Source organism: Chiloscyllium punctatum, chromosome 15 (genome assembly GCF_047496795.1).
Source record: "Chiloscyllium punctatum isolate Juve2018m chromosome 15, sChiPun1.3, whole genome shotgun sequence".
In the NCBI taxonomy this organism is placed as follows: domain Eukaryota; kingdom Metazoa; phylum Chordata; class Chondrichthyes; order Orectolobiformes; family Hemiscylliidae; genus Chiloscyllium; species Chiloscyllium punctatum.
The window spans coordinates 67,320,251-67,334,720 of NC_092753.1; the positions used below are offsets into that span (position 1 = coordinate 67,320,251).

Here is a 14,470-nt window from a genome sequence, read left to right on the forward strand (position 1 = left end):
TGGATCATTCCACCACAGAAAATAGTTTCACTGCATCACTTTTCTGAAGCCAACAGCAAGATATATCGGTAGATATCAAGACAATTTATTTTTAAATTGAATGCCACCATAAGCACATTGCCATTTTCAAGTTAGTGAATCGAGACGATCTCAGTTCTGAACCATACTCCCAAGTTTTGCTTGATATTTGTGTTAAAGTCCTTCTGTGCCAAGGAAGCGTGTGCATCAATACTGCTTGATGACAGGTCCAAGAGGAGCTGAAATGCCTCACAATCGAATATCCTGTTGCTGCTTACTTATGAAAAATGGTGAATTTTGGCATGATAATAAGGTGCAGATCATATCCATGAAAATGTTATGCTTGAATCTAGGTCTGTAGGAAAGGATGGGCAAGAGATTTTTGAAAAGCTCTGATAAGAGCAAAGTTAAAAATGACACAACACCAGGTTATAGTCCAACAGGTTTAATTGGAACCACACTAGCTTTCGGAGCGACGTTCCTTTATCAGGTGGTTGTGGAGGGCCCAATCCTAACACACAGAATTTATAGCAAAAATTTACAGTGTGATGTAACTGAAATTATACATTGGAAAAATGACTGTCTGTTAAGCCTTTCATCTGTTACAATACAGTGATAGTTTCACTCCTTTCATGTGTAAATCACAAAACCTTTTTTTTAAAAAGTTGCATTCTCGGGTTAGCTGTTAACAATGGTGATAGCTAGACAATATGTTGAAGGTGTTGGCCCCCTGTCTTCTCTGTCTATGCCATGATGTTTAGATTGATTCTCATCTAAAAAGTGAGATAACGGATTTCTACATGAATGCATTCAGTTTTTGAGCAAAGTACAATGTAACCCTGCAAATACAAATTCACCCCACAAAATATAGGTGTGCATGTGGGTCGTTGTCTGTGTGTGTGTGTCTGTCTGTCTTGGGGTTTGTGAGTGAGAGAAAATGTATATGTGTGTGTAGTGAGTACAGAGTGTCTTAAGTCTGTGCGGGGATGCATGTGAGAGTGTGGGTGTCTGTGTGCGCGTCTGTGTGTATGTGTGTATAGGAGTGCCTCTGTGTGTGTGTGTGTGTGTGTGTGTGTGTAGGAGTATCTGTGTGTGTGTATAGTGCAATGGTGGTCACCTGTAATGTGAAATGATAGCTAAATTTGGTACCCATATGGAGGGCCTCAACTGGGACCTTGGGTTCATGTCACATTATAGGTGACCACCATTGCACTATACACACACACAGGCACTCCTACACACACACACACACACACACACAGGCACTCCTATACACACACGGACACACATACACACGGACACACATACACATACGCGCATACAGACACCCACACACACCCTTACAGACACACACACTCCCAGACTCTCACATGCACCCCCTCACAGACTTAAGACACTCTGCACTCACTACACACACGCACACACACACACACACACTTTCTCACACTCTCAAACCACAACCCAGACAAACAGACACACACACACACACCTGTATTTTGTGGGGTGAATTTGTACTCGCAGGGTTACATTGTACTTTGCTCAAAAACAGCATGCATTCATGTAGAACTCAGCTCAAAAACTGCATGAATTTATGTAAAACTCCGTTATCTCACTTTTTAGATTAGAATCAATCTAAACATCATGGCCTAGACAGAGAAGACAGGGGGCCAACACCTTCAACATATTGTCTAGCTATCACCATTGTTAACAGCTAACCCGAGAATGCAACTTTTTAAAAAAAAGGTTTTGTGATTTACACATGAAAGGAGTGAAACTATCACTGTATTGTAACAGATGAAAGGCTTAACAGACAGTCATTTTTCCAATGTATAATTTCAGTTACATCACACTGTAAATTTTTGCTATAAATTCTGTGTGTTAGGATTGGGCCCTCCACAACCACCTGATAAAGGAACGTCGCTCCGAAAGCTAGTGTGGTTCCAATTAAACCTGTTGGACTATAACCTGGTGTTGTGTCATTTTTAACTTTGTACACCCCAGTCCAACACCGGCATCTCCAAATCATAAGAGCACGTTCTCATGAATTTACTTAATAATGGTTTAAATTATATTTAATTTATTGTCTCAGAACTTCAACATCAATTAATCATTTCCCCAAATTTTTTTCTACTTTGATTTGGTGAATATTGCAGATGTTGTATCCAGTGTTTATTTATGTTTACCTAATCAAATTTTGCTTATGGTCTTTTCAGACATTCGTGATAGAAAACAGGTGTGATTGAATAGTAATTGAAGTAATACTTAATAATAGTGTTCCAAATAGTTGAACTGCACTGTATTCAGTGGAAGTGTTTATTACTCATTTTAAAAAGTCTAAATCTAAATTGTACATCTATGAATTAGCATTCTACTTTGAGTCTAGTGAGGGGGTCAAATCAGCATTTTAAACTAAAGTGGAAGGAGTCTCTGGTTATATTCTGAGCTTCTGATCCTTTTATTGAATAATTTTTAAAATTCATCTATATTATCCTTTGTACTGATAAAGGATTAATTTATGAAGTATTTTATAGAAACAAAGGAATGTTCAGATCAACTATAAATCTGTGTAGCTTTTCTTTTTGAAGTTGTGTTGAATGCACTTTGTACAATTAGAAATCCTTCCTGATTAATGGACTAATTTTAGAATTAATTGTGCTTTAGATCACTTAGTTGTTTGTTTGTATTGGTACTTGAGAGATGAATATGCCTTTGTAAAATGTGTGTTGGTTAGAGTATAGGGTTGACTTTTAAGTCTACTTGCTACTTTTATTCTTTCTGTAATTAAACTCGAGGGAACGAAGTGATCCACATGAGAATTGTCGTTCTCTGTTTTAATTCAGTAACTTTTTTAATTCAGAGTTTAATAGTTTTTTAATTAAAAATAAATTGTTTTTACATGTACAGAAACCACATAATTTCATATTGACTTGATTTTATTATTCAAGATCATGGTACTATGTATTATTTTCCTATACCATATTCGTCGATCTGAGACACATATCTTCTGCTTCTGATACAATACATACCTAATAATATAACTCTCACTTTTTTCCTCCAAATTTGTGAGTAGAAATTGTCTCTATGTGAGAATGGAAGCACATGACAATAAAAAAGATTGCTTGTGCTGTTCATTTTTGTAAGAGTTCTTGAGTGTGATTCAATTAATCAATATGTTTTAGATGCAATCGTGCAAGTAATCTGCATACTTTTATCAGTGCAATATTTGAGGAACCTTGCATTCTTTGGCAGTAGTGCTGCTAGCTCAATGAAGCCTTGGATGGTTAATCTTTTCGGAATGGTGTTAATGCTGCTGAAACTAGTTGGTGAATCACTGGTGTTGCTGCTGTCAGTCAGCTAACCAGATAACATACATGAGCAAAAACAAAATACTGCAGACATTGGAGATCTGAAATAAAAATACAAACACTCAGCAAGTCAAGCAGCATCCATACAGAGAAAAGTATGTTGTGCTAAAGTTTCAGATCTAAATCGCTGTTTCGCTCTTCACAGAGAGAGTCACACAGCATATATGGTCTATATACACTAATCCCACTTTCCAGAATTTGGCCTATTGCCTTGATTATTATGATGTTTCAAATGCTCATCCATGTTCCTTTTTAAAGGTTGAGGTTTCGGCCTTATTGCCATCCCGGGTAATGTATTCTAGTTTTTCACCCTCCTATAGTCTGGTGATCACAACTGCACACAGTACTCCACCTCTGGTCAAACCAGAATTTTCTTTAACAGCTCCAACCTAATCTCCCTGCTGTTATAATCCATGCCATAACAGATAACTGCAACTGCCCTTCTTAACCACCCTATAAACTTGTCCTGCTGCCTTCAGGGATGAGTGGACATGCATCCCAATATCGATGTCTTCCACTGAGCTTCCTAATGTCCTGACATTTATTGAGTACTTCTTTGTCTTGTTACTACTTCTAAACTGCGTCACATCTCAGGTGAGGCTTCCAAAATTTTCAATTGTAGTAATTTTAAGTGAACATATAGAGTCATATAGTATGCAAGCATACCCGTCGGTTCAAATTTTGCGCACCAACCAGACATCTCAATCTGACAAATTCCATTTGTCAGCATTTGACCCATACCCCTCTAAACCTCTCCTATTCATATATGCATTCAGATGCTTTTAAACATTGTTATTGTACCAGCCTCTACCACTTCCTCTGGCAGCTCATTCCTTACATGCACCACCCTCTGCCTGAAAAGGTTACCCCTCAGGTCCTTTTTAAATTTTTCCCCTCTCAGCTTAAACCTATACCCTCTAGTTTTAGACTCCCCCACCCTAGAAAAAGGCTTTCGCTATTCATCATATCCAAGACCCTCATGATTTTATAAAGCACCATAAACTCACCCCTCAGTCTCTGATGCTCCAGGGGAAAAATAGTCCCCAGCCTATTCACCCTCTCTGTATAGCTCAAACCTTCCAGTTCCGGAACATCCTTGTAAATCTTTTCTGCTGTCAAAATGGCTGCTGTTGGTTTGTCATTGTATCACTTCTGAGAAATCAATTTTTAATGTCTCCTTAATATCAATGGAAATAATCCCACAAAGCACTAATCGGAGTTTCTAGAAGCTATAAGATTTGCAACTTCTAATTTTTTAACTAATGGAAGACTCTAATTTCTATTTTGGCAATAATCATACAAGTGCAGTGTTGCCAGATTAATTCTTCACTGCCTGTGTGAATATCCTTGTAGGGCCAAATGGCCTGTTTCCACACTAGGAATTTTATGATTCTATGTCCCTGTACTTTGTATTTGACCTTTAGGAATGTATAATCTTCTGTGATTAACAGGTTACCATGATCTATTGTCCTTTTTGTTTGCACACAGATGTTTGTCACCTTTCTCACTTTAAGTTGCAGGTCTGTAACAGTTATCTGTTAATGATTTACTGCAACCATCATTACTTCTGTCCATTTCAATCTCCACTTTTACAATTATAATATTCAACCTTTCAGTCACTAATGTAGTATTCCTTATCAGGACAGTAACTTCTGCATTTTTCTATATCTATGTTTGTACAAGATGTTTCATTATTATGATCAGCCCTGAGTCATCATGTGCTGTGGACCATGTTTCTAAAAATCTAATGCAGTTGCTTAATATAAATGATCATTGATAGAATTGACATTCTGGAAAAAAAATCTTCAGTGTTGTTTTATTGAAATTGTTCAATTTGTATTAATTCAAGTAAGAAAGAAAGAAGAAAATTTGCTTTCTGTCTAAGATTATCGTTGAATGATAAAAATAAAGACTTACAATTCTATAGTCATGACCTTACATGCTATTAGGATATGCCACAGTACTCACTGTTGTAATGAGCAGATTTAAGATGATTGTAAGGAAACTACAATTGGCGTGGTGTAATTACACATTTTCAAAATTGCACCAGTTTCTTGATACTGTCTGAACTAATTTCTCCTACCAGAATATATCACCGCTTCCCGACAGTAAATTTGAGATGCTGTGTGTTTGTCTGTTTTATCACTCTGCACATGCCCTCCTGAAGTCTGCTACTGTAGTCATTGTTACATTTCGGTTGCCATGTTGTTGATACAGATGTGGTCGTTTTCATTGATATTTTAAGATTCATCCTTAGGTCACAGATTTAATTAGCAATGTAGCATACCACACTATCTGCAAATAAAAAGTGTAACTAATATGCACTTGCAACAACTCAATACTGAACCTTCAAGTGCCTTATTACATCTCCATGATTTTGTCTTGGTCATTTAATCGGATTGTTCTGTAATTTTAATGTAATTTCACACTACTCTGATTTCTATTGATTAATTCTTATTGGAAGTTTATTTGGATACTTTACATGTCAAAACTGTCAAATTATTTTATAAAATACAAATAATTGAAATCTGTGTCTACCAGCTACCTTTTCTGATTATTTAATTTTGAAAAACTTGAGTACTATTCCTGTATTAAAAGAAAGTCTGAATACCTTTTTGTTTGACATTCAAATAATCACGTTGCTGGAAATAATATTGCTAAGTTTGAAGAAATTTATCCACTATGATTTGTCTAATTCCTTTAATACATATTATTTTCATGTTGCTGATTTACTGAAGTAGTAATTCCAGTTTTGGCCGTCAGATTTCAAAATAATGGTATATACCTCATAAGTTATGGGACAAAAGGGTTAATTGTTTTGTGTAGCTTTTTTGTGTAGTTGATTAACTTGAATGTTTGATTACTAGTTTAATTGTCATGTGGAAGTTTTTTAAAAATTGATGACTTGGAGAAGAAGTTTACACTCTTTTTTTCTGTTTGTGCTCCAGCTACATCTTTAGACTCAGCTGCACTCGGCTTGGACAGTGGGCCATTGGTTATGTTACAAATGAGGGAAACATCTTGCAGACTATACCTCACAACAAACCACTCTTCCAAGCCTTAATAGATGGATGCCGAGAAGAATTGTATGTATTTCATACAGCAAAGTTTTCTTCATAAAGTTTCTTATAATACTTTCTTGTAGCCCTGACTTCTGATCAATGGTAAACTAACATTGAAGCAATAGAGTTCAAAATCTGTTTGAATGCCTTGATAATGCTTTTATTGTTCTAAATATGTAAAGAATATTTCATTTGATTTAGTTATTTATACCCGGATGGACGAAGTTACAATCCAGACCTTACTGGATTGTGTGAACCAACACCTCACGACCACATAAAGGTCACACAGGTAAGATAATTGATTCTGGATTTAGCTTAGATCTTTGCAGTCTAGAAAATTAAATGTTGCTATTCCAATTTAACACCTGTAACATGGTAGACTGCAGATTCTCACTCTTGTCATATTAATCCTTGTCATATTAATGAAGATTGCTACATAGGCATCCAACATATTTGCCTGAAACTGTTAGTGGGCCTATTGCTTATAATGATAGGCATCCTTAAGCATGCATCACAGAGTTTGTTTTGGGAGTAACTGTGGCTTGTATCATATGTAATGTTTTCAGTTTCCTAATGCACTTGGCTGTAAACCAGTAATCCTTAAAGAGAATACTGGACAGTGCTACTGTAAGATTGCTACATTTTAATTTTTTTATGTTATAGTGGAATCAGAAGCACCAGAGGTGCTTGTCCTACATTGCATTTGCAAGTCATAGTTAGACTGTTAACCTTTCTTCACCCCAGATCTATCTTTACAATCTCAGCTGTGGTCTAGTCTGGCTGATAGCTTTCAGAAAGGCGAGTTGCCTTTAAAGCTGTGATTGTGATGGTTGCCTGCAGCTAATTAACTAGTGGATCAATTTCCTTCTGAAGACATGTACCATGTGCACAGTACCAGATTTGTGCACTGATTCAGGTAGCAACTAATTTCAACTGAATCACTCTAATGTTGTTATTTCATCATTTATGTAAAAAAAATTTCATCAAACTTGAGGGACTTGCTCATACCTATCAGAAGACCCCAAGAGAAGGTTTTGTACAGTTAAAGGAGGGAGGACAGGATTGTATGTGACACTAGGCCACGCCTGTTCTATCTTTTGGTTACAGAGCATCCTGAGCCGAGGAGTAGGGCCAGAAGGCAATCTTTTGTCTTTTGTTTTGTTTTCTGAAAATGTATGTGGATGATGTTGCTAACTGATTTATTTTGCGAATACATCAAGAGTAAAATATAATTTTCAATCTAGGAACAATACGAGCTGTATTGTGAGATGGGCTCCACATTTCAGTTGTGTAAAATCTGCGCTGAAAATGATAAGGATGTGAAGATTGAGCCCTGTGGTCACTTAATGTGCACTTCTTGCCTGACAGCATGGCAGGTATGTGGCTGAGTAAAGAATTCTTATAGATTCAGAGTCTTTAGAGAGATTTTCTGCCCACTTCATTTAATTTTATAACATTCAAGAGGACTAACGTTGAACCTTAGTATCTGAGAATCATATTCAAAGATAAAGCAAGTGCTGCCTCCTTGCTTGAACTTCTTGAATGAACTGAAACATTGTGTTGAGGGACTTTTTTTTTGGATGAGATGGAGAAATTCTCCCACAGCTGGGGAATTTTGCAGCAGCCAAAAGAAAATATGTGATGTATTTAAAATCAAAGAAAATTGAAAACAGAATCTAATATAACCTACAGGAAGCTATGTCCTACTAAAATGTATGTTTTCACTTAAGTGGGGAAGTGTAATCTCTCACAGTAATAGATTTATATCTAACTCTAGTTCACAAAGAAATCCAGTGTCTTTGAAGTTTCTAATTTAAATGTAGAGTGCTTGAACTTTTCAAATTGACTTAAGATTTTGTGAACAAATTATTGCAAAATAAAATTCCATAATCCTATATTAAACATTTACCAACGGTTTTTAAAATGCATCCTTGCAACAAATATGTTTTAGTATACCTATACTAGATAAAAGTTGTTAGTAGGCATTGTTGTTTTGTTGCTAAGAGTTGAGTGTTTTAGAAAGCTGGCAGTAAAAGCTCAAGGGGTCATGTGCCTTTTACAGCATTCTTTTTGTGAGCCAAGAGGAACAAGAGTGTTTCCCCTGGAATTTGGGTTTCCCTCTGTCAATTCTGGTTTCTTCCCTCCCACCTTCCTTCACTATCTGTTATTCTGAGATCCTGTGTTAACTTCAACACAACCTCCACATCTCTGACTTTGACAGATTTATTGCACTTGTATGCTCCTTCGCATTCTCCCTGTAAGTATTAAGGCCTGTACTTTTGTTCATTCTTGCTCATGAATAATTCTCCTTTTAGCAGCTTAATTCATAGGTAATACTTAAAGATTTGATGTCCTTCCCTGTCAAAAAATAACTTGGCTTCGACATTGGTTACTGACCAAAATTGTTTAAACATTCTGCCTTTTTATCAATCTGAGCATCAAATTCCTTGAATGACTGTTGTTGGCACCATGTAAATAAATGCCAATCTCATTTACGTTTGCATTCAATTGTGGAAGAAGGCCATTAGTAGTTTTATGCCATGGACATACCATTGTTCCCTCTGTCACAGTACCAGTTGTAATGACTTACTAAGGTAGCTTTTCGGGCCTTTGAACAATCAGTTTACACTGTTTTATCCATAATATGACACATTGTTTTAAATCATCCACATTTCTGACCTGTAAAGTAAACATTGGTATTTTTTATTGTGTGGGGAGGGGAATGTCTATAAATTCACAAGTAGTGATGATATTGAATTTGCTTCTGATTAGCTTTATTTAATTTTACAACATTCAAGAGGACTAACATTGAATCTTAGTATCCGAGAATCATATTCAAAGATAAAGCAAGTGCTGCCTCCTTACTTGAACTTCTTGAATGAACTGAAACATTATGTGTTGAGGGGCTTTTTTTTTGGATGAGACCGAGAAATTCTCCCAAGGCTGGGGAATTTTGTGGCAGCCAAAAGAAAGTGCAGTATAAGTGCATTTAGTGTCGTATATGCTCTTCATAATTTCCGTACGGTGTATCTTATTCAGTTTGATAGTCAAATGTAATGAAAAATCTTAGTACAAAATTTGGAAGTTTTGTTTATCTTTTATTTGTTGCCATTAATATGCTTTAGGCTTCAAAGGAGAAACAAAATAAATTGATCAGGCAGGTATTTTGCCTCTTGGAATTTATATTAATCTTTGTGATAAAATAGGTTTTCACTAAATGCTGAAAAGCTCCCTCTGATTTACTATGACCTAAGCACGTAGACTTATCATTGCTTTTATGTAATGTGTGATTTATTTTCTTTGTAGGAATCTGATGGACAGGGATGCCCATTTTGCCGTTGTGAAATCAAAGGTACCGAACCAATTATTGTCGATCCTTTTGATCCAAGAGATGATGGAGCCAAATTCTGCCTAGACAGTCTGGATGATGATGATGATCGTGATGAGTCACTAATTATGAACAAACTTGCTTCATTTAGAAAGGTAGGTAAAAAATAGATCAAAAATGGAACAGATTTTCTAAATAATGGTTGTTTCATATATTAATGTGTTGGACATGTGATTTTAAAATATATCGACATTAACAAATAACTTCAGTGGTGGATTTCTGCTGAAAAGTGGCCATAAGAGGTTGTCAACCAGTAGAGTGACTTCGCTGCCCAGTAAGTTACTGCTATACTTTAAAATACGTTCAGTGTTACTCAAATATTATGGTTATAAGTAGTAATAATTCCAATAAAGTGGTTTTTAATCTGCTGATTTATTCTCTTAAATTTTTGAAATGTGGATATCTGGGCACCATTGTGCCCAATTATGTGGCTGTTGAAGAGAAGAAAATGAAAAATTGTCTTTCATACTTTGGCCATGGAGAACCTTTTGGTGTTTATATATTTGGACCACACACACACACACACACACACACACACACACACACACACTTAGAATTTACTTCCATTCTTCTATGCAGGTATTTTATTCACTCCACACTAGGCTCTTCCTTAGTTTAACTTTATCACTCACCCGAGGTCTGCTGCATGTGCTTTGTTTCTGCTCTCCTCCCTTCTGATTTAGTTGGCCTTACTCTTGCTACTAGCAAATCCTGCATAATCTTGCATGATATAACTCTTAATGACCATGGGCTACTGTCTCTCAATTCAGAAATTTGTAAGAAGGTATTTGTTTTGTTCTCCCATTGAATGGTGCAACGTTTTGCTGCTGCAGTACTCTCTTTGCTCTATCTGACATTTTCTTTTTCCTCACTGTATTCCATGGTCCCATACTTTAGGGAAAACCATTAAACTTTCAAAATTTTTGCTATCACTCACTGGGATTTCTTTCAATCTGGTTACCCATAACAAACCATTTCCTTTGGCCCAAACTAGAGGGTTGTTGATAGAGAACCTCAATAAGATGAGTCTCAATAAAAAGAACAACATTATTCCCTCAATTTTGAAGCTCATTTAGTTAGATTTGTACAGAATCACAGTTAATTGTAGCTTTTGGGTAAAAAAGATGAATTGACTGACTGAGTCAATGATTATGTCTGATAAAGGACCATTATCACATGAGTTTCTCAGATAATGATCAGTTAAAATTTACAATATTAAAATTGGTATGTAATTTAGTCACATTTATGGTTATCTGTTTTTCCTGAAACCTGCAATTCATTCTAAAAGATGAAAGACTTAACAGTAATCTAGGTTTGTTCAATATATCCTATCAGTTGCATGACACTGTGACCTTTTGCTATAAATTCTGTGTCTTATGATCCTGCTCAACAGCTACCTGATGATGGAGCAGTGCTCTGAAAGCTAGTACTTCCAAATAAACCTGTTGGACTATATCCTGTTGTTGTGAGATTTTAAACTTATGATAGAATAACTTTCAAGACACTAGCATGATCTGTTCAATCATGCAATAATGTATTGGTATCGTAGCTCATCGGTCATTTAAAAAAAAATTACAATTTAATGACCAAGATAATTAGTGTATTTAATGGTTGTGTTTTCCTTCTGCAGCTGAGGTTGAACATATACTCAAGGTAGCAGGAGCCATGCAAGTATTAGGCAACATTTATTAACTGTTTGTGGTTTCAATTTCTTGTGAATTGTAAATTTTATGATGACCATGACAAAAATATTAAGTGAACTTTTTATGTAAATTTCTTGTATTAACTACTACATAGAGTCTGAACAGGGCAATAATTCAGTTTTGATTGTTTTAAATCTGATCAGTGTTTCTGCTTGGTAGTGTTTTTGAGAAGCAGTACAGCATGCTTTAAATTGTTGTGTAAAGAAGACATTTCTGATAAAAATAACTAAATTAAATCTTTTCCTTGAATCTTATATTTTGCATTCAATAAAATATCCTAACCAAGTTATGGTGATAGGAAAAAAATTGCAGTTGAATATTATTTGACCAGACAAATTTTACAAGTTTTACAAGGCATATGTTACTTGAAACCATTATTACAATGGTACTGACTTTGATCTTTGAAAGTTGAGTATTAGGTAGTGAATCAAATAGTCTGTATAGAATTTTATTTAGTGATGGATGTTGCCTCAAGTGCTGAGGGCAGTCTAATATTATAGTTTGAAATTTCATTAAATTATTAAATCACAAAGATGCGTAAGATTCTGCATGATTGGTTTTTGTTTCCTTGAATTTTTTGAAATATTTTCAAATGATTTATTTTTCTCAGGCATAAAGTGAATAAGACCATCACATTTCCCCCTTCACTTGTTAGTAATAGATTCATGTGCAAAATTTAGCACTTAATATCCTCAGTGAATGGTCAGTGGGGAAACAGTAATTGTAGGAAATTTGAATAAGAGAAGACAGCAGAATGCTGTGTCAGAGATGGTTGTAATAAATGAACTAGATGTGATACCTCAGTTGACAGAGGCTGTACATGAAGGTAAACTATGAGTAGAATGCAGAGATGCTTCAATGTGATTAAGCTGGATGAGTGGGCAAATGGATGCCACATGAAGTGCAGTGTGGATAAATGTAGTTATCAACTTTATTAGCAAAAACAAGCAGGCAGATTTATATCTGAATAACGATTAATTGGGAAAGGGGGAGGTGCAATAATACATAGGTGTCCTTGTACACCAGTCACTGAGAGTAAGCAGGCAGTGAGGAAGGCAGTGGTATGCTGGCCTTGATAATGAGGCAGGGATGTCTTCCTACATTTGTATAGGCCCTTGGTGAGACCTTACCTGGTGTATTGTTTGCAGATTTGGTCTCAGTGTTTTATCTGGTGAAGGATATTCTGGAGGACATGCACTGAAAATTCACCAGATTGATTCCTGATGAATGCCCAGACTGACCTATAAGTGGGTCATTTAGGACTATATTGACAGGAGTTTAAAAGCATGGGGTGGGCAGAGAAGCGAAGGTGTGGTCTCTTAGAAACTGTTAAAATTCTAATCGGACTAGAAAGGATAAATGCAAGAAGAATGTTCCTGATGACTGGAGAGTCCAGAATCAGGGGTTACAGCCTAAGGATATGGGGTAGGCCATTTAGGATTGAGGAGAAATTTCTTCACCCAGTCAATGGTGAGCCAGTGGATATTTCTGCCATAAAAAGCAGTTGAGGTCAACGCATCAAACATATCGAAGAAGAGGCTGCAGTCCTTAGAGCTAAAGGGATCAAAGACTGTGGAGAGAAAGCGGGAGCAGTGCATTGATTTGGATTACAGAGGAACCTCAATTATCCGAAGGCCATAGACTGAGAGTATTTCGTTCGGTTCATGAATGCCAGATAACATAATTTAGCCATGCATCAGGACCTCGCAATCTTGTTCGGATAATCTGAACTTCAGATAATCAAATGCTGGATAATTGAGGTTCCAATTCAATATCCAGTCATGTTGAAGGACAAAGCAGACTCTGAGGGCCGAATGGCATACTTATATTTTCTACATTTCGATATTTCTAAACATTGCTGCAGAGCAATATTTGCTTGTCTCACACTGTTGTGGGGAAGCACTTATAATGTGCAAATGAGGTCGTGGGTTGTGTAAACTAATACAAGTTTTAGATAGTTATTTTGGCAAGATGGAAGATTATTTAGAGACTAATTTTTTGCCTTAGCTTATTAAATAACTGTCAAAACATTTTACCTAAAGGAACTCCTGTATTTGACATCAATAGAAGTGATGAATGATTAAATAATTTTGAAGATTCTTCAGCAACAGTTTTGTGTTTGTAACATCTTCAATAGTCGTTGCTGTCTTAAAAGAACAGGAAATAATATTCTTCACGGTTGTATATGTCTTCTCTTGTATACTTATAAATATTCAAAACCTTGGCTGCTTTAATTGTTTGGCATAACACTCAGCACGAAGATGTGTTTGTTGAAGTTATTAGGTCAGTATAAGGGAATTCACAGACAGAGCACCATGAATAAAGAAAAAAGGTTAACATTTTTAAAATAGCAATGCTTAATAATCTCCTTCTCAAGTTGGTGGTCTTAGATGGCAATGTCTGTATTAATGCAGTAACTGAACAAATTCCTGTTTCCAAGTATCCTTTTTTATGTAATTTCTTTCTAGTTCTCATAGTATGCATTTAGAATTGCCTTTAACTTTAGTATTGTTTGAAAAAAGGATTTTTTTTATGGAAGTGGAGGGCATGATTGAAATACTGAATTACTATTTTGCCTCTGTCTTCACAAATGTAGGTGAAGTTAATGACGGATTATGGGGAAGGTGGATTGGGTGGCAAAGAGATAATTAAACATAGAAGCAGGAGGAGGCCATCCAGCTCTTTGGGTCTGCACCGCCATTCATTACAATCATGGCTGATCATCGAATTCAATAGTCTAATCCTGTTTTCTCCCCATAACTTTTGATCCCATTCGCCCCAAGTGCTATATCTAGCCACTTCCTGAATATGTTCAACGTTTTAGCATCAATTACTTCCTGTGGCAATGAATTCCACAGGCTTACCACTCTTTGGATGAAGAAATATCTCCTCATCTCTGTCTTAAAGGTCTATCCCGAATCTTCAGATTGTGAT

General features: G+C 36.0%; 1 protein-coding gene across 1 annotated transcript in view; it reads left to right on the forward strand.

Moving 5' to 3' along the window:
• Positions 1-14,470, forward strand: part of cblb (Cbl proto-oncogene B, E3 ubiquitin protein ligase) — a 200,784-nt gene that overhangs the window by 127,882 nt on the left and 58,432 nt on the right. Inside the window, exons 5-8 of the mRNA XM_072585385.1 lie at positions 6,332-6,469; positions 6,647-6,734; positions 7,690-7,821; positions 9,752-9,928. Coding sequence (XP_072441486.1) covers positions 6,332-6,469; positions 6,647-6,734; positions 7,690-7,821; positions 9,752-9,928 — 535 coding nt within the window. The remainder of the gene's footprint in view (positions 1-6,331; positions 6,470-6,646; positions 6,735-7,689; positions 7,822-9,751; positions 9,929-14,470) is intronic.